The 21,961-nt window shown below is 36.2% G+C and overlaps 1 protein-coding gene across 6 annotated transcripts in view; it reads right to left on the bottom strand.

The window, feature by feature from the left end:
• Positions 1-21,961, bottom strand: part of atp8a1 (ATPase phospholipid transporting 8A1) — a 347,507-nt gene that overhangs the window by 183,506 nt on the left and 142,040 nt on the right. For all 6 annotated transcript variants that reach the window (XM_088627575.1, XM_088627593.1, XM_088627583.1 and 3 more), the window contains one exon: positions 4,908-5,019. In XM_088627575.1, the coding sequence (XP_088483701.1) occupies positions 4,908-5,019 (112 nt within the window). The remainder of the gene's footprint in view (positions 1-4,907; positions 5,020-21,961) is intronic.

The following is a 21,961-nucleotide window of genomic DNA, read 5'->3' as shown; positions in this document are numbered from 1 at the left end:
TGTTCCAAAATGCATATAGTTTATGGCCTTCACACGCGTTACAGTATGCTCCTATTCTTTTTATGCTCAGCTACTAAGATTTCCCTTCAGTGGTAAAATTCAATATCTACAACGGGCAAAGATGTTTACAGTAAGTCTTTCTACGACAGACCAACGGACCACGAGTGCCCCTGTCGGTCAACCAATCACGCACCGCGGTATTTTGCGTCATCGCGCGTCACGATGCACGACGCCGTAGCCAATTACCTCCGGTACGTGTCTGTACCGCGCACTTTGAATGGCTGCATCTGTATGTTTATGTTCCTAAATCAATCTCTTTTATGAGCATGTGAAAGGCATGGTGAATCGATTCTCAAAAATTACTGTACTTTGCATGATTGGAAACAAATGCGTGATTGCGAAATGCTGTGGTGTTACTTTTACAAAGACGGTCAATGAAAAAAAGAATGTGGACCAGGGCAATACTTTGAGTTTACACTTACAGCTTGTACAAGGTCATTCATTATTAATACTATTAGTAATATCTTCGTTAAAGACTTTGATGGCGACAGCTCAAACATGAGAGGTTGAGCTTTATTAGCTCCACCTTGCGGAAATTCCGGATACTATTATTTTGCTTGCGGTATTATAGGAGAATTTCTGGTAACTAGCGGTATTTACCGGTAACTCCCGGTAGACTGCATACAGCGCACCGGAAAATAATGCGGTATCGCCCGCGCATTTTGAATGGCTGCATCTGTACGTACAATTCCTACGTCTCCGAAACACCTGATCATCTACTGTAAAGCTTTCAGTGCTTTGTTTATGTATATTCCAATTGCAGCAGGGGCAGGGTATGTGGGGAAAGGTTTAGGCTGCAATTGAAAGGGCGTTTTTATTTTTCACACCTAAAACATTGTTTTTTCTGAAAGCGTTTTATTTCTTCTTTAGCTGATCTTTTCCTGCCTACGCATGCTTACACAGCTCCCTACGTGAATTGTCATTCTTGACTGAGAAAGCTTTTGAGAACTTAACAACCATTTTTATTTTAAACAAATTGTAAATATGATGTTTACATTGGTGTTTTAATTAATTTTTCACTTATGGAGTATGGAGGAGTGTCAGCTGTCAAGGAGAGCTCCACCCTTCCCCCCACGGACAGACTGACAAAGCAATTGGGAAGTGTTAACTATCCAGCCATTGCAAGCCACTGCAGCAGCCAGAAATAAATAAAAAATACACTTTTTTTTTGTCCTGATGGTAACTGTAACAAATTGTCATGTTTCACATCCTTGCAAAACAATCATGACATCTCATCCAATCAAAGGTTTGATGTTTTTTTATTTCGTGTAAGGTAGAGCTAACAGCTTCAGATTTAAAAGGTTGTAAATCATTTCTTCTGTGTTGCATTAACATTGGAATGTTGTTAAAAGTGTAAAAAGAGGCGATACACAACGTGTCTCCTCCATAACTCTTCAGTTTACAGAGAAATTCCGCCAGAGCCCAAGAACATTGTCCAATAATACTCTTCTAATTTCTAGTTTAGCAGGATTTGTGCGATAAGCGCATTGTTTAATGCGGATGACATTACCCACGTCTATATCATTGTACAGAGCACACTTCTATAAATTGAAGGTTGTGAAAACAGTGAGTGGCAAATCACCCCAAACAAAATACAATTTTAAAACACAAGCAGTTTTAAATTATTCCTTGTTATTAATAAATCACGTAGCTTCAAACATGTTAGGATATTTAGAGATATAAAAAATGTCAATATATGCAGTGCTTTTTTGCAGATACAGAGCTCCTAAAACTTAGTACAGAAGACAGAAACATTCTTGAGTCATCTCTCACTCTATCAGAAGTTAAAGAAGCAATTGCTTCCTTTTCTCACAATATTAATCACCTGGACCTGATGGATATACAGCTGAGTTCTACCAGACATTTCAGTCGATACTTAGTCCAATCTTACTGCAAACATTTAATAATATGTGGTTAACAGACACGACTTCACTTTCATTTAGGGAGTCTTTAATAACCCTTCTATATAGGAAGCGTAAAGATCCATCATTGTGCAGTAGTTACCGCCTAATAAGCTAAATGAACTAGGACAATAAGTTTCTAGCTATAGAACTTGCTAATCAGTTAGGTAAGGTGCTACCAAAAATCATACATCCAGATCAAACAGGATTTATGAAAAATAGATATTCTTCAGATAATACAAGAAAGCTGTTTAATTTGATTCATCATGCTAAACTCAGTAAATCAAAATCAGCTATATGCACACTGGATGCTGAGAAGGCCTTTGAAAGAGTTGAATGAAAATACTCATTTAATGTGCTAAAATTGTTTGGTTATGGCCCATATTTTAATAAATGGGTTGGAATCTTATATCGCAGTCAACAGGCATCTACAGTGACTAACAGCTGTATATCCAAACCTTTCTGTTTATATAGAGGCACCAAACAAGGGTGTCCTATTTCACCTTTACTATTTAATTTAGCACTCGAACCTTTAGCCTGCAAAATAAGAGCATCAGCCCAGATATAAGGTATAGGTGTTCATAAAAATCTCAGCAGCAGTAGATGTCATTGAAAGTTTTGGCAAGATGTCAGGTTATAAGGTCAACTGAAGCAGAACGGAGCTTATGTAACTCAATTCATTATCATTGAATACTAAGATTGCTCACCCAGTACGAGTTACAACAGAGATAGGGTATCTGGGGCTGCCAAAGATGTTAATTTAAGAGACTTGTTAAATAAAATAAATGGGGACATACTCAGATAGAGATGTTTACCTATTTCATGTGGGGTAGAATTAATATAGTCAAGATGCCAACACTACCTAAAGTAAATTATACACTGAGAATGATACCTTTAAAGATTGACAAGAAATGGTTTGAGGCACTGCATAAAATGATTACATATTTGGACTGAAAAGGGAAAAAAGCTTGTTGTTCTTTTGAAAGACAGTGCAGCAAAAAATAAAGGTGGGTTAGAGCTACCTAATTTCTACAATTATTACTTGGCATTTGGCTCAGTTCAAGCAAAGGCGGTTTAAATCAGAAATAGTAAAGGATTGGGTACAAATAGAGCATGATACAGCATCGGAGCTAGGTATCTCCTTAGAAAGTTTGTATTATAGCAAGGCATATTCTAAATATTTAATTGAAACATCAATTGGGCCTTCTTTTAAAATATTAAAAAGCTGAAAAAAAAACTGATGAGTTAAACTGATGGAGACGTTTACAAAGAAAGCGGTCCACATTAATACTTTGAGCTTACAACCTGTCCAAGGTCACTCATTATTAATACTATTAATAATATCTTCCATATCACATCAAAATTGGAACATTTTAACAAGTGTATGAGGCAATACACAACGTGTCTGCTCTATAACTGTACAGAATAATTTCCGCAGAGTTTCACAACTTAATCTCAACATAGTAAACAACAGTCACTGGCTTACTTGAAGGTGTAACACATCTCCACTGTCATAGTACGGTTTCAACATTCTGTACTGTTTCAACATTACTGTACATGTAATGGGAGTAAGTTATCCATTACCACTATAAGAACAATACAAGCTTTAAAAAAAAATGAATGTCAAAATATTTCCAAAATGTACTAAATAATTTCCAAAATATTTTAGCTGCTTAGTTACACGACTCCATATTAATATTACTATCAAGTGGTATTAAATCAGTACAACGTTTTTTTTTACAGTAACAGCAAGTGGTGTACTGTTCTTAGAAGAGGTTAAAACATTATAACTTTTTATGAAAAACAGAATATAAGCTTAATAATGTTAGAACAAGCATGTTAAACCCAGGACGAATCTAAGTTACCAAGTTAAAGACTTTGATGCAAAAAATTAATGCATAATTAAAATATTTATGATGAAGGTGGAAGGTTGTGTACTTTTTTCCAACTGTGCAATCTTGCTTTTATAAAATATACCGGCTTTTTAATGTTTAATGAATAACATGCTGTAATACACAGTTTAAAATTATTAAAAATAATTTACAACTGGAGTATACAACTTAAATTCTTAACTGGAAAAACATTGTCCCGCAGCAGTGACCGGGATTCGAAAGTTTTCTGACTCAAATGCTGTATATGAGACGTTAAGCTTAATTAGCACCACATGCGGTATGATGCGCCATGCTCACTGCATTTTAACGCAGAGTACCTCGCAAATTTGGAATGGCTGGATCTGTAAACAAGTTACTTTCTGTTTATACTGTTTATATTTTACATTAAGTATAATTTTCTGAGGCTGCGTTCTCCTGATTTGGGTTGCTTGATTTGTGCTGAGAGACAGGTCCATAAAAATAGTGCTTGATGTATTCTACCATTTTTGCTCCAGAAATTTGTGAATGCAATAGTTGGCTTTTTGTAGTACATTCATATCAATGTTACATTAATTCTTGTAAAAAACAGCATGTAACACTGTTACTAGCTGTCAGCATCTGTTTAGTAAACATTAAAAAAAATATTTCACTGATTTAAGAATAAAACAAATTCAAAATTCCTAAACATCATGTCAGCATATAAATCACAACTATATAACATACTAAAAAAATGTAATACATATACAGATCTGCATTATAAACATGATTCATCTCCTCAGTTGGACACTAAATTAACCATATTTTGGTTACTTTTTGATCAAACCATTTCATGATTTTTGTCAGTACTGCATGGGTTTGTGAAGTTACACTTGGTATTCAAGTTATTCATATTTATTTTGTGGTTTATGGAAATAACATTTTTTTCAGAGAATGATAAACAAATACAAAAGAAATGCATGCAAAGTACATTATCTAACGGAGGACATATTAATATGAACAATAAGCTGTTGTGAAACTAGCCTCAAAACAATTCATTAAATGAATGGACATTGATCCAACACAAGGAAGGGTATACCTGCATCAGTTTTGTATCATGCCCTGTGTAGACAACAATCCCATGAACCCACTGGGTATTTCTCAGCTGGGCTCCCCGCAGAAGAATCTGATCTGGACCCAGGGGTACAGTGCTGGAATTGAAAACAAAGTAACAATAGTAGTAATATTTTTAGCAAAACCAGTTTCCTAACTCAAGGTGCTTGCGCTTTTGACCATAGACAAATTCCACACTTTATCAAGGCAGCATTTTAAATTTTCTATTTTTCTATTTCTATTTAATTATGCTGAAATATTTTATGCATCAAAGTCTTTATGGAAGATATTACTAATAGTATTAAATTTGAACGTTTTGTGATATTTAGAAATACCAACAAATTCAATATATGGTCGATAATATTTATTATCAGTAATAACGACAGTAGTAGCAGCTTCAATTTATTCATTGTTCTTAATAAATGACCTAGCCTCAAACATGTTGTGATATTTATAAATATAAAAAATGTCAATATAGTGTCCATAATATTTGCTATTCTAGTTTTTCAAAGAAAGGTTTATTTGTTTAAAGAGCTGAGTTCGATCCTACAACGCCTGGCACACAAGGTACACGCTTAAGCCATCACGCCACAGACATAATCACATGGAAAAGGAGTGAAACTTAAGCACACATATCCATAGAAACTTTATTATACTACTATTTGAGCTACAGTATATGAATATAATTATATTGTTATTAATTTCTTTAGATAAGTGATTACATATTATATTCCCTTTTAATGAAATTCAAAAAGTATGCTTTTGTTTACTCTGATAACAAGCGTATTTTCAGAAAAGGTGAAACATTATAACTTTTTACAAAGTATATAAACTTAATATAGTCAGAAGGAGCATGTAAAAATGTTTCCAATAACCACATGTAAAACTTTGATGCTTAAAATGTTTAGGAAGAAAGTGGAATACTGGTGTGTATATTTTCTTTAAAATACCAATACCAGCCATATACAGTTTACATAATATGTTTATGTTCCTAAATTTATATCATTTATGATCATCAGATGCGTTATGCTCCTCTTCTTTTTATGCGCAGCTACAAAAATTTCCGTTTAGTTGTAAAATTCCATATAAATATTCAATACTAAGCGGATTTAAACATGCACAGTAAAGAGATTAAATGATTAAATCTTTTCACTAATGACCAATACACCACGAATGCCCCTGTTAGTCATTTTGGCCAGCCAATCATGTACCGTAGTACAACGCAGTGACTTGTGGGTAATTTCTTGCTGTACGGGTTTGTGCCGCACATTTTGAATGGCTGCCTCTGTAGATGAATCCTGTTTCTCAAATTTAGCCAGAATAGTTGCATATATTTTATATTCCACATTAAGGATTGGGACTAGTCTGAATGATCATCAATCCAGTCTTTTCCCTCCTTAGGGATAACTGAGATGATAGTTTCTCTCTATGATAAAGACATTTTTCTGTCAATGAACGTTGAGTTGCAAGCTGAAAGGAGATATAATATTAACCCAGTTCAGTACATTTTATACCATTCTGAATTAAAACTATCAGTGTCAGGTGATTTATTAGCTCTGAGCCTCATAATTGCACAGTTCAATTATTCCGGTCTTATCATTGCTTTTAATGTTTTAATTATTTTGTTCTTCAGTAAGAAATGGTAATCAAAGTGATTCCAAAAAAAGCATCAATATGTTCTTCACTTTCTGAATGAGGTTGTGGATTAATTTTCTGTAATATTTAGTCAAAGTTTTTTGGATTTCTTCCCATTTATATAGCATAGCATTACAATTACAGTCTCTTATTTTATATATGTATACAGGTCCTGCCATTCAGAATGCATAGCGGATAATGCAAAAATGTAGTATTTTGCAGTGCAAAGTAATTTTAAACTGCATATTACAGTATTTTAAAATATTGAATTAATTAAAAAGGATACGTCATAAATAAATATTACAAAAACAACATTATTCAGTTAAATATATGAAAAAATAGTTTATTATTCTACTGTGGCTTGTTGTGAACCGATGTGCTTCTTTCAGCCTTACATCTGCATTGAGATAATCTATATTGTGCCTTAATGTAAATTTCAGCAATGAGTAATCAGGATAATTTAACTTTAAATTTTGATTTCAATTTAGTGAAAAATATATTTCACACATATTGTACTGTAGTGCCTTTAAAGCTATACGGTCTCATACATAATATAAACCTAATGTAGATACAGTAGATGGTAGTGGTAGCTAAATATAAAAAAATAAAGTACACACAGTATTCCACCATCTTCATAAACATTTTATGCATCATTTAACTCGGTAACTTGTGGTTATTTTGGAAAAGTTTTGATGTGTTTGTTCTAACTACTGCATAACTACTGTCATGAAAAGCTATGTTTTATCCTTTTCGAAGAATACGTAATAAGAACACTTGCCTTTATTGTTGTAAAAATAGTGCAATGTTCATTTAATACTACATGATAGGGAATATTAAAGTCAGTTAGGTCCCATTGTAGTTTTGTTCAGTTGAGCAATTTGAAATGTTTTTGAGCTGAGCTGTGTGGGGTTCTTTGGTTCAGTCGCTGGAGCAGAAAGTCACCTTGTTCTTACAAGCAGCTTTGTTAGTAGATTTTTTGTTAACACACTGAAGCCTTTCGAATGAAATTTTCGCATGTTGCATTTACAAAATTAAATTGTTTAAAACATTTAATTAAAAAGTAAAAATTAACGTATAGATTACACAAAAATTGTCATGAGGGAGAAAAATCATCCATTTTTCTTGCATAAAAAGTGTTTGTTTTTAAACTATCTATAGGCTGGGCAAACGATTTTTAAAATTTTTAAAAAATAAATAAAAAATGAGACATAATGATGTGTTCCTGCTTAACTTAGACATTGCACGACTTTAAAACATATAAAAACAGGTTTCGAGAGTTAAAAACCACTTTTTATGTGCGAAAAATGGGTGATTTTTCTTCCTCGTGACCAGCTCAGAATCTTTGTGTACGCTGTAAGGTTTTTACTTTTAAATTAAACGTTTAAAATACACAAATTTCATAAAGACAACACACGTTTTGAAGAGAAAAAATCCCATTCTTTTCTCTTCCTGGTGTGTGAAACTGATCAGCAGGTCTTTTTTTCCCAATCAGAGGCTCTGAAAATAGCGTACCGCCCACTGCGCTCCGTCAGAGAGGGGCGCGGCACCGAGAGAGGGAGGAGGTGCGGAGCTCAGCTGTACAGAATGAACGTTCTGCTGCCTGGAGCACTTATGGCAGCAATCGCGTCTGTATTTATAACTTAGTTTTTAAAATTAATCAAGCAATATGAACCATCTCTTTTTAATTTTAAGTCACTTAATTATCATTAAGCACAGCTTTCTCACCACTTAGACTACTTTTTGATACCATCCTTAGACAAAGCAGAAACCTCTTGTTCTGTCTAATGACATTACAAGTGGAAAGATTACAGATTTTAATCGTCCTTAATTTTGTTACGTTATACATTTTAGAAACATTTCATCCATACAAACACCACAAAACTATTCTCGATTGTATTTCTGAATGGTATGTTACACTTAGTTCACTGTTTTAAATACATCTAATTAAGAAAGTTAGGTGTTAGCATAAACTATTAGCAATCAATATGAAATTTAGCACTGTAATAATTTGTTGCACTTTCCCCCGCATCTTGTAAAAATATATTTTCATTGTTCAAATTTACATTAAATCTGACTATCATATAATAAGTTAAATACAAAACTTAAGAAAAAATAGGGTGAAATATAATTCAAAATATTTTGCTAACAATGTTAACTGTTTATAAATAATAAATTGTATTAACTAAAGAGTAGGATGGCACAGTTGTTAGTATGCTTTTTGTTTTGTTTCTTTTTCATAAATACAACAGTAGTACCTGATGTCTCAGTGGCTTTCAAAATTAAATTATGCATGCAAACCTGTGAACTAGAAAGATAACTAAGATATACATCCATTTATAATGGTGGCAAAGTGGTTAGCATTGCTATCTTGGAGCACTGGGGTCCTAGGTTCAATTCCTGCCATCCTGTGTGTGTGGGGTTTGCATGTTCTCTATGGGTTACATGGTTTTTCTCCATATGTGTGATATGACTCTCGCACTCCAAAACATACTGGTAAGTTAATTGGTTTATGGGAAAACTGGCCCTGGTGTGTGTGTGTTTGTGTCTGTCTGTCCTGTGATGGACTGGCGCTATGTCCAGGGTGTATTCTGCCTTGTGTCCGTTGCTTACTGGGATAGGCTCCAAATCCTCTGTACTGGATAAAGAGATTAGAAATGGATGGAAGTAAAGGCACTGTGTGGATGGAACTATACACAGTGTTAGAAACCCACTATGAAATGGCAGCATCTCACTGAGAATAAAATATTTTATAGTGCTGGCTTAAGGAAACAGCCTTTCCACCTCTCTTGCACATCAGTATCCATACCTAGTTATTTAAACAAATTGCCTCTAATTATAAACATCTTAATATGCTGGCTCTGTGGATCCGCATCAGCTATGTTTGCCCATTCCTTCAATTCATGTGCATCCAACACACAGTTCAATGCTAGCAACTACACAAAATCTAAAATACAATCCTCATTTCAGTATCTATGTAAACATACAGTCTGTTAACTTCATCATCTTCATCAAAAGTATGCCTAACCCCATTAGGAAGTGTTCTTGTTATCAGTGTATTCCTCAGCTATCCCAAAATTATCTTCTTCTTACCAACATCTCTAGTCTTTTATCCTGCAATAACAACACTTAAATCTCCAAAAGCTGCTTGTGTTCATTTCTTTAAATCACAAATATCATGTGTAAATACTGTCCATGTAATACTCTGCATTGTGGAATAATAGTTTATTTTAAAGGGAACTAGAGAAACTAAGAACTAGAGAAATCAAGAAAGGCTTTTTTTTCTAGAATTAATAAATGCACATCCTGTTCACTGGGGAAATTAAATCCACACTGAGCAATCTTCAATATGTTCAGAATATGACAGCGAGAATCCTATCAGGGATGCATTACACCTGTTTTCAAGTCCTTGCATTGGTTACCTATCAGGTTTCGAGTCAACTTCAAAATCCTCATCCTCATTCAGTACCTACAGTATATGGCTTATGATCTGTCTACTCCCCACCTTTGTCCGTCTGACTCTGGTCTTCTAGCTGTCCTCAAGAACATCTACATTCTGTGGGTGACAGGGTCTTCTCTAGCTGCACCCCAGAGCTCTCAATTTGTATTCCCAGTGATATCAGTCACGTACCCTGAGTGCATTTAAATCTAACCTCAGAACCTTTCTTTTCAGAAGACTTAGTGTCTGTATCTGCTTCATTTTCTAAGTTTGGTAGCACCTCTAACTGCTTGTCTTTCTTATATGTATTTACGTTGTAATCTGTGGTCCTTTTATCTGTTTTTATATCTACTGTATTGCTTTGAGATGCCACTTTTAAAGGTGATATATAAAATAAAGTTTTTTATTATTGTTATAGAGAAACATGATCAGTTTTCCCTAGTTCAGATAAAAAGATCTAAAGTATACTAGTTTGTCACTCTCCTCATTCCCTTTGCTAAATAACTTTTCATACTAATCTGATCAATCTAACTGCCTGTTTTCTGTGCTTTATCTATCCTGCTAGATTTGCAATTATTCTGAAAATGTTCTTCTTGAAATAACTCATTTCTAAATACCTTTTTTCACTGTTAACATCTTGCAGCAACTCTGGGACAAAATATACACTCAGCACAGTTCATCCTGCTACCAACATTGAATAAAAAAAATCTTAAGATTTCTATATTTATGTCTTTATTTAGTGGTTTCATTAGTGACAAAGGCTAAACTTTCTTGGAAAAATGTATTTTATGTGTTGCAGAAAAAACTAACTTGCTTTAACAAAGTATGTTTACAAATCCTTTCACCTGGCAATCTACATGAATGCCCAATTATCTGAGAAGCCCTCCATGAAACCATGGTTGCTATTAATTCATTTAGGGCTCATTGACAGAATTGCTGTTTTTTATGCATGCTAATTTTCTGATTCCTCACTCTGTTTCATGTTTATAGATAAGACTTTATTGATCGTGAAGGGAAATTGATGTACATGTTCATGTACATGATGAACATGTTTGCATGTTCTTTTGTAACATACACCTTTTTGTGATTTTTTTGTATATCTAAGCAAGTGTTCCTGCATCCCTCTTCTGCACTATAGTCATGGCTTTTTTTTCTGTTTGCTTATTTCAAAGCAACACCTGCTCCATTTCTAAAACTTTTTACTCATGTGCATTTTTGTATTTTTTACACCTCTAGCACTTTAACATCCTGAATTTTCATTTGCCTTAATTTGTAGAATGACCTTGAGTTTTAGCCTAAAAAAGCTTAAGTTTTCATTATCTTTTGTTTCTTGTCCTACAACTGTTATTATTAATCACCGAATTATTGTTCTTGACATGACTTCATTCAGCCTTTCCTGAACGTCTATGACAGGCAGAGAGAGTGCTGTTTCTGGTGCGATCTTTTGCAGCTGACATTTCACTGTTTTAAACGAACAAGAAATTAGATTGCTCATAGATCACTTATCCTATATAAACACAGCGTAATTGCCCTCCGAAAATCCTCTTTTTCTTGTTCGTTTTAGAGACCTTGATCGAAACTGATTTTAGATGTCAGAAAGGATTTATTTTCTCTGTATTTCCTACATTGCTTTGTTGAGATTTTAACTTTATATCTAACTTTATATCTAGGCTCAGATTTCAACTATAAATCGTACAGTAATTAATAGCAGTAAATACTGATGTTTTGCGCCCTCTTACCACAAAAATATATGTTTTGTAGCTGGGATGAACTTTATTTAGTACGCGTAGCTACTGCGATTCGGACACGGACGGTTAAACATGGTGGCAAATCAGACACCCAGAGAGGGGTGGGGGGGGGGGGGCGTCTTCTCGCCTCCATAACTAAAATGTCATATAGGAGTGGCTTAAGCGACATACACAGTCATGTAACTGACAGTTTGAGGTAGCCTATCGTGTAAATTTCGCTTTGTTGCTGATAGGTTAAGCTTTCGAAACTCTGCCCCAAAGTCATGTGACTGATTTTTCGCCCTGTTTCGTTGGTTAAACGCAATGATCACAAGCACCACCATGGTAACTGGGATGTGTAGTTTTTAATTCCTTTGGAATTATAACTGTACGTACTGTCTTCATATTTGGCCAGGGCTTTAAAGAGAAGGCGCGCCAAAAAATTTCGGTGCCGTCGTCTCCGCTTTAAAGGTACCCCCGTGCTGGAAGAATTTGACCTCGGAATGTTTGCCCAGCGTACTATCTAAACCCGTTTTTTATAGCTCTTAAAGTCTTGCAATATTTAAGTTAGGCAGGGTCACGTCAATGTTCCTTATTTTTTATTTTCTTTAAAAAAAAATAAAGAATCAGTTGTCCATTGTGCCTTACAGTATCATTTTTAATGTTTTTGAGAGAATTCAGAACGCTTGGACTGATGTACAAAAAATGTAGGGGTTTTAATTTAAGGGTTTTATTGCACATTCTGAATGGCTACATCTGTATTATCAGCCTGTTTTTTTATTATCTTGCCAACAGCATTAGTGATTTTGACTCCAACTCATAATATTGTCTAGTAATTATGATATTTTTTTCAATTTATAATAATAATAATAAAAAAACTTTATTTTATATAGTGCCTTTAAAGGTGGCTTCTCAAAGCGCTTTACAGGATGACAATAAATAAGAAGAATACACAAGATAAATTACAATTACAATACATAGAGGAGACCATGGATGGTGGTATTAGGAAAAGCAGAGGGGTGAAGAATTGAACCAGTTAAGTAAAGGCTTTTCTGAAGAAGAGGGTTTTGAGTCTGGATTTCAAGGAGTTTAGAGAAGGTGACTCTCTGATATCCTTGGAGAGAGAGTTCCAGAGCTTGGGAGCATATCAGGAGATTTCCTGTTTATATATGATTTCCTGTATATATATATAATTTCCCATGTATATATGAAATCCATTTCGTTCCTAATTGTATTTCTTGCAAGTGTTTTGAATCATGTTTTTCTTTATCTTTCTTCTCAAGCTCTTTTACTTTTATATCAGATCAGGTATTTTTAATTGCTTTTTATGAGTGATCAGAGCAATAACTGTCCAACTGTCCTGACTTTAATGTGTCCCATATCGTCTCTGGTTCCACTTCTCCATTATCATTCTCTTCCAAAAAAGTATTTAATTCTTGTTTTATTTGTTCTTTAAACTGTGGATTGTTGAAAAGACTCAAATTCAACCTCCATGTTGTACTTCTACGATTGTTACTTAATTGCATGGACAGTGAGTGAGGAGCATGGTCTGAAAAATCAGTTCTACAAATATCACAATGCTGTATCCTATGTCTATCTTTCTTATATATAAAGGAATAATCAATTTAATAATATACTAAGTGAGATAAGGAAAAGTGAGTGTAATTGAGCACTTGGATAGAAATCTCTCCAAAGACCTATTTCGGTGATTTTCATAAGGGACGTCAGAGTGAGAAGGACCGTGCACATTGTTACTACTACCACTGTTCCAATTATTAATAAAGGTTATTCTATTGGATGCACACCAAGTCTCTAACCAGCGATATATTATAAACATGTAATAATATATCTTTAATTAACTATATTTATATAACAACACTCTATATAATAATAATAATAAACTTTATTTTATATAGCGCCTTTAAAGGTGGCTTCTCAAAGCGCTTTACAGAATGACAACAACAATAATTAAAAAGAATACACAAGATAAACCACAATTACAATATATAGAGGAGACCGTGGATGGTGGTACTAAGAAAAGCAGAAGGCTGAAGAATGGAACCAGTTAAATAAGCTTTTCTAAAGAAGAGGGTTTTGAGTCAGGATTTGAAGGAGTTTAGAGAAGGTGACTTTCTGATATCCTTCGGGGAGAGAGTTCCAGAGTTTGGGGGCATAACAGGAGAAGCCCCTGTCACCCATACAATATAGACAGGCTTGGGGGACAGTAAGGAGAGCAGAATTAGAAGAGCGAAAGTTGCGAGGTGGGGAGTAGGGAGATAATAGTACAGACAGGTCCTGAGGTGCCAAGCCATGCAGAGCCTTATAGGGTGAGCATGAGGATTTTAAAGTCTACATGGAATCTGACCGGAAGCCAGTGCAAGGACTCCAGGATAGTAATGTGATCATTTGCACTAGACCTGGTCAGGATTCTGGCTGCTGAATTCTGGACATACTGCAGTTTGTTCAAAGTAGATTTAGATACCCCAGCGAGTAGAGCATTACAGTAGTCAATTCGAGAGAACACAAACGTGTTGATCAGTTTTCAGCCACAGTTAGTTACAGCATAGGGCATAGTCTAGCAATATTTCTGAGGTGAAAAAAAGACGTTTTGACAGTATGCTGCACATGTGGGTCAAATCTTAAGCCAGAATCTAATATAACCCCAAGGTTTTTCAATTTAGATTGAAGCTCAAGTACAGAACCATCTACAAATAGGGTTACAGGACTGGCTTTACGAAGTTGATGGGGGTGCCAATAAGCATGACTTCAGTCTTGTCGCAGTTAAGATAAAGGAAGTTTTGAGTCATCCAAATTTTTACGTCAGAGATGCAATTAGATAGAATAGAGACAGCCACATCAGTGTCAGGTTTGGTATGGATGTATATTTGAGTATTGTTAGCGTAGAAATGAAAGCTGAGGCCATGTGATCTTAAAAGCTGACCAAGTGGAAACATGTACAGATGCAGCCATTCAAAGTCCATGGTACAAACCCATACCGCATGTATCTACCCACAAACCACCGCAGCGTACCACGCTACCCGATTGGCCAAAATGACTGACAGGGGCACTTATGGTGCACTGGTCGGTAGTGAAACAATTTAATCAGTTTATCTCTTTACTGTGCACATTTTAATCCGCTTAGTATTGAATATTTACAGTATATGGAATTTTACCACTAAATAATAATATAATAATAATTGCTTACACTTATATAGCGCTTTTCTGGACACTCCACTCAAAGCGCTTTACAGGTAATGGGGTCTCCCCTCCACCACCACCAATGTGCAGCATCCACCTGGATGATGCGACGGCAGCCATAGTGCGCCAGAACGCTCACCACACATCAGCTATTAGTGGGGAGGAGAGCAGAGAGTAATGAAGCCAATTTATAGATGGGGATTATTAGGAGGCCATGATTGGTTAAGGCCAATGGGAAATTTGGCCAGGACGCCGGGGTTACACCCCTACTCTTTTCGAGAAACGCCCTGGGATTTTTAACGACCACAGAGAGTCAGGACCTCGGTTTTACGTCTCATCCGAAGGGTAATTTTAGTAGCTGAGCATAAAAAGAATAGGAATATAATGCATCTGAAGGTCATAAACTATATTAATTTAGGAACATAAACATATTGTGTAAACTGTATATTGCTGGTATTTGTATTTTAAAGAAAATATACACACCATACGTATTCATAGTGTAGCAGCGAGGCTTATTAATAAGGCAGAATTAAGTGTTGCTGTGCTTTCCCAAATGAGGCCTCATCTCTCTGTTCATCTCTGTGGTGCAGCCACAGAGAAACTATTCAAGCAGGCTGATTTAAAGATGTTTTCTTTTAATAAGGGACAGCTCCCAAAGGGAGATGCACTTAGCTAAGCCTGGCTATCATGATCAATGGTCATCCATTGGCGCCTATCTGTCTAGGGAGTGCCAGATGGACATCTGGACTGCATTCCTAAGTGTCAGGAGTAAGTGACTCATATCTCACCTTGATCAACCAATCAGGGACTGGTAGGGCCGAGTAACCCACGTGGGACTCTGATGCCCATGGAACTTTCAGCCAATCAACGAGCTGAAGTTCCTCCAGGTAAAAACAGGCAACACAGAGAGCCTGAAGGAGAATTCTGTGAACAATTCTAAAGGGAATTCAAAGGAGAATTCCAGGGCAGGACGGCCCAGGAGCAGAAGGCTCCCAAGGGCAGAACATTCTCGCAGCGCGCCTCCTGACCATCCTGAGACTCAGCCCGGACAACCACGGAACGGCCAGTGTGTCCGAGTGCCAGAACTTTCCTTTGTTCTAAGAGTCGAGAGCGGAGTTTGCCAGAGAGTAACCAGAGGATCCATCCGAGGTTAGCACCAGCAGCAGGCCTCGTGAACAGGTCAGAACTGTGGACAGCTGAAGCACTATTCAGAACTAGCTCTTCATCAGGAACGAACTGGTCCTCTTCCTGACTTGCTGGGACCCACAGTCATCTTTTCTCCTGTGCACAAACTTTGCTAGTTAAAGCCAACACTAACTAGCCGGTCAGTGAGCATCAGCAGCGCACCATCGCAAGCAACACAGCACAGCCTGGCACGGAGCCAGAGAGCCCGCAGGAGATCTGAATCCCCAGAGATTGGATGAGTATTCAACTTCACTGCATTACAGCTCGAGAATTCAATTGTTATCCCAACCAGTTGATATCAATTTAATTCCTAAGAGTAATGTACTTGTTTTGAGTATCTAATGTAGAAGTTGTAACCAAGTTCACTTTATGAAACGGTCTAAATTAATGATATACCGAACGTATGTCCTCTTGTTATATGTAACTCTTCGTAACTGATTGAATATATACCTTTTGTATTCTGATAACCCTCTCGATAAGATCTGTTAGGTTTACATGCATATTCTGTGTATTAATAAATGTATCCTCGTGTATTAGTACCCGTGTGTGTGTGCGTTGTTTGAGTTATATCGCATGGTTGGATTCTAAGGCCATTAAAAGAATCAATTTTGTGATTTACGGCTACAATTAATAATTGTCCCCGTAAATGCCCAAACCCTACAGAACTGGTGCCTCGTGAGAGTACACTACATTGTTTAATTTAAACACTAAGTTATGAACGCAGACACAATTGGTGCTTTACACCAATTTTGCAATACTGAGCTCCGCACTTCCTCCCTCTCGGTGCCACCTCCCCCTCTGACGTAGCGCAGTGGGCGGCGCACTGTTTTCAGAGCCTTTGATTGGGGAAAAAAGACATCCTGATCTGTTCTACATACCAGGAAGATATCAGAATATGATTTTATTTCTATTCGAAACGTGTGTTGTTTTTATGAAATTCGTGTGTTTTAAACGTTTGATTAAGAAGTAAAAACTTTACAGCATACACACAGATTCTAAGCTGATCACGAGGAAGGAAAATCACCCGTTTTCCATGCATAAAAAGTGGTTATTAACTATCGAAACCTGTTTTTATAGCTTTTAACGTCGTGCATTGTCTAAGTAGGAACACATCATTATATCTCGTTTTTTTTTTTTAAGAATTAAAAAAATCGTTTGCCAAGCCTAATTTTAAAAACCTCTACTTGTGAAACTTTTCGCAGCCTTTACATAATACTATATACACAATACTGCTAACAGCTGGAAAATTTCTAGTCTTTACTCAGCAGCTTACTAAAAACAGCACCCATGGTGTTCAAACCGACTGACAGCTTCGCGCTGTGAATGTGTTTTTCTAAGAAAACATTTGTCAGTGCGGGGAAGGTGGACTGTCTTTCATTGGAAGACTTGCCCTGTTCTACTTTGAAAATACCTGTGAAACCGGTTTGTTTACAAACAATGTAGACACAGAGACTCAGACTTTGTGTAGTGAAATTTGGCACAGCCAGCACTCCCGCAGAGAGAGAGAGATGTGAAAACCTTGCAGCACCAGGCGAATGCACAGCATTAATGTAGGGCTTTCGGGCTCACGTGATTTGCACCCTACACCCTGCGGTACCACTGTGTACATACAGTACGGACCTGTTGTGATATTTAGAAATCTAAAAAATGTCAATATAATGCCAATAATATTTGTTATTTTTCAAATAAATGTTTATTTGTTAAAAGAAAACTCATGGCAACTGGGTTTGAACACCCAACCTCAGGGGTATAAGTCAGTCACTTAAGCTATCATGCCACCAAGGCAAGTCATGTAACAAGCACTGAAACAGCAATACACATATCAGTGGAAAGTCTTATACTACTGTTTGTGCAACAGTATATTAATATAGTTATTTATAATGTATTTAGATACGCAAATCCATATTATATTCCCTATTAATCCAATTCTAAAAGTATGCTTTTGTTTAATCCGATAACAAGCGTATTGGCAGAAAAGGTTAAAATGATTAATTTTCACAAAGTATATAAACGTACAGTAATATGGTTAGAAGGAGCACGTAAAAACGTTTCAATATAACCACATGTAAGACTTTGATGCTTAAAATGTTTAGGGAGAAATGGAATACTGGTGTGTATTTTTTCTTTAAACTATTAAGACCATCCATATACAGTACAGTTTACATACAGTAATATGTTTATGTTCCTAAATCAATATCTTTTATGAGCATGTGAAAGGCATGGTGCATTGGAGATTCTTAAAACTTACTTTGTATGATTGGAAACGGATGCGTGATCGGATCAACGAAATGCTGTGGTGTTACTTATTGTCAATGAAAAATTAAAGTCTTTTCGTTTACAAAGACGGTTACAAAGAATGTGGACCAGGGTAATACTTTGAGTTTACAGCTTGTCTAAGGTCATTCATTATTAATACTATTAGTAACATCTTCGGTAAAGACTGATGCATAACATATTTCTACATAATAAAAATATTTATGATAAAGGTGGTAGGTTGTGTACTTTTGTCCAATTGAGCAATCTTGCTTTCATAAAATATACCAATATTTTTATGTATAATGATGAAAATGTTGTAATACACAGTTTAAACTTAAAAGTCTAAAGAGTATCCAACTTAAATTCTTAATTGAATAAAGATTGTCCCTCAGCGGTGATCGGGATTCGAAATCGAGTGTTTTCTGGTGACAGCTCAAATGCTGTATATGAGAGGTTAAACTTTATTAGCTCCACCTGCCGGTTTTACAAGGTGATTCCAGATACTATTAACACAATCTAATTTGCATACGGTATGACGCAAAATTTCATTGCGACACGCCCACCACGTTGTACTGCAGCATACCCTGCTCGTTTTGAGTGGCTGCATCTGAAAATGCTGAAGAGCAAGGGGCCCAGTATTGAGCCCTGAGGAACACCAGACTTAACAAGATCAATTTCAGACCTGTACCCATTAAGAGAGACAAAGTGACAGCGAACAGTTAGGTAAGATTTGAACCATTTGAGAGCAGTGTCAGAAACTCCAAACACTGTTTGTGGTTCTGTTGTTTGGAGGCAACAATACTGATAGGTCTACTATAACTTCAGCACTTAACTCAGAGGATTTAAAAATTTGCCTCAAAGAATCAGCACGTAACCTAGGCGTCATATTAGACACAAGGCTCTCAGTTAACTCTCATGTTAAAACAGTATCAAAAATATGCTTACTAAATTTAAGAAATATTGCAAAACTAAGGCATTTTCTCTCCACTTAAGACACAGAGAACTTAATACATGCTCTGGTATACATCAGGTTAGACAACTGCAATGCCCTACTATCAGAGTCTTTCAACACCTTACAGGAAATTCAGAATGCAGAAGCTAAAATTGTTATTAGAAGCAGAAAGTACGACCATATATCCCCTATACTTAGCTCACTTCATTGACTTCCTGTCAGGTACAGGGCAGAATTCAAAAACATTTTTATTACTTATAAGGCTTTCAGAGGTCAGGCACCTGTCTATCTAATGGAACTTATTAATGTATACAAGTCGCCCACTTAGATCACAGAATGCACGTCTTCTTCATATTCCATGCATTAATAAAAAAACAGTTGGTAGTAAAGCCTTTAGTTACAGGGCCCCTAATTTATGGAACAGTCTCCCACCCCTTGTTCGGGATGCCGGGTCAATCTCAGTATTCAAATCCAGACTGAAAACCTATTACTTCAGCTTAGCCTACTCATACCTTACATCATTGTGTGTCTCTGTGTTGGCCCACCAGGTAGACACATCTGCTCTGACCAAACTATCCTATTCTCCTCCCCACATGTCCGGATGGCACCCGGGCTCGGCACCATCTGAGTTGGATGCTGCATCACTGCCATGGATCCAAGAGGGATATCATGGATGTAGCTATCGTTTAGGAGGATTTTGCTGGTTTACAGAGATCTGCAAGAGTACTGACATACAGAAGACACGATGGATGTATTACTACACTTATTTATGTATTCCCTTTTTTTAATTGTATAATGTTAGCATGCCCAAAGGGGTTGGGCAGCCAGTTGACTTTGGACCCCTATGTTTTTTTTCTCCTTACTAAGGAGTTTTTGGTTCCTCTCCTTCGTTGTCTCTGATCTTTTCTGTTCTGTATTCACAACATGTATGGTCAGTTGCTTTGTTAAGCGCCTTGGGGCAACCTTGTTGTGAAAGGCTCTATATAAAAATAAATTAAACTGAATTTATTTGAATATTCCCATCCATTGGTAAATTAATCTTTTCATTAAGTGATTTAACCCTCTGAGTAGGTATATGGAGCCTGAGGTTCAGATGTACATTCCAATCACCACCACATATTATTGTCCCTTTTGCATTAGCCATCATGTCAAGCATTTTTTATAGAAAAACAAAATCACTACCAGGGAGGCATATACATTAAGCAATGTTAATAATTTACCCTTCACTTTTCCTGACACTAACACAAATCTCCCCTACTTGTCTTTTACTGCTGTAAGAAATTCAAACTGAGCTTTTTGAGATATCAATATAGCCACCCCTCCCCCCATGACCAGATTTATATAAGGAGAACTATCTCTTTGAAAAATCCCTCTTCTTTAATTTCATTTTAAACAACTTGTCTCCTCTATAACTCTTCAGTTTACAGACAAATTCCCCCAGAGCCACACAACATTGTCCATGCCCTTGTTGTGTCTAATTTCTAGGGAGTAACCCTATTACAAAAGGGAACAGCGCATTGTCCTTGAGTATGGTTAAACAGTACATACGATGTCTGGTGGAGTTTCAGTGTTTGCTTTTCTGTAATCTGTATAGAACCGTGACATCCCATCAAGGTTTTGTACCAATAAACATAGGGAACTCTACGGACTTCCTTGTTTGAACTAAACCATGCTCCAGCTAGTAATGTACAGTATATCACCTTCTGCAACGCTTCTAGTTTAGCAGGATTTATGCGATAAGCACATTTTTTAATGGGGGTGACAGTAGCCAAGTCTATATCACTGTAGGACACAGGTTTGAGTCGGACTGTCTGTTAATAAAACAGAGCATCCTCCAATAAATTTAACTACCGAATGCCTTCTTTTTCCGTTTCAGCTAAATGAGGCAAATACTAAGTCAAATCAGTCATGATATCGGAGTTTAATAAGTGAGTGCTTTGGTCTAAAATATTTTGTGTAACAAGTAGTGTTGGGCGATAATTTGATAACGATAATTATAGCAATATAATTTTCCTCGATATAATTTTAACAAAAGTTTGATAAATGTTCGGTCTGCAATACTGCGCGTGTTGCAGACCGGGCAGCTAACGTAGTATTGCTTACCCACACGGTGGTGGCTGACAGGATTGTAGTTAAAGTGGAGAAATGAGCGACACTGAAGCAAATATAGTGCTGCCAACGACCAGCTCGAAGGACGATGACATCGTCGACAGAAAAGGTCATTCAACTTCGGTAATTTGGAGATATTTTGGCTTTTTACGATCAGACATAAAACAGAGCACTTTAAACTTTGCAGTCTGTCTGAGCCATCTTCTATGTGTTTTATCACACTGCAGTATTTAATTTTTCTATTAATATATTTATTTTGTAAATTTTACTCATGCATATTTTGACATAAAAAAGAATACTCTTTTGAATAATTTCTGCTGTTTGGCAAGTGTTTGTTGTGTTCTTAAAATAAAGAGATGTTTAATTTACCAATTAACTGTCTGGTTTCTTCAACTTTCACTAAGGAGAAAAAATCTGCCTTTAAACTTGAAAGAAACAATGTCATTTATCGTGACAATTATCGATATCGACTGATACGAAAATTTTTATCGTGATAATGTTTTTGGCCATATCACCCAGCCCTAGTAACAAGATTGTTGTGT

Source organism: Lepisosteus platostomus, chromosome 1 (assembly GCF_059453375.1).
Source record: "Lepisosteus platostomus isolate fLepPlt1 chromosome 1, fLepPlt1.hap1, whole genome shotgun sequence".
NCBI lineage: Eukaryota > Metazoa > Chordata > Actinopteri > Semionotiformes > Lepisosteidae > Lepisosteus > Lepisosteus platostomus.
The sequence above is the reverse complement of the archived record's forward strand: the minus strand, read 5'-3'. Positions and strand labels throughout refer to the sequence as shown.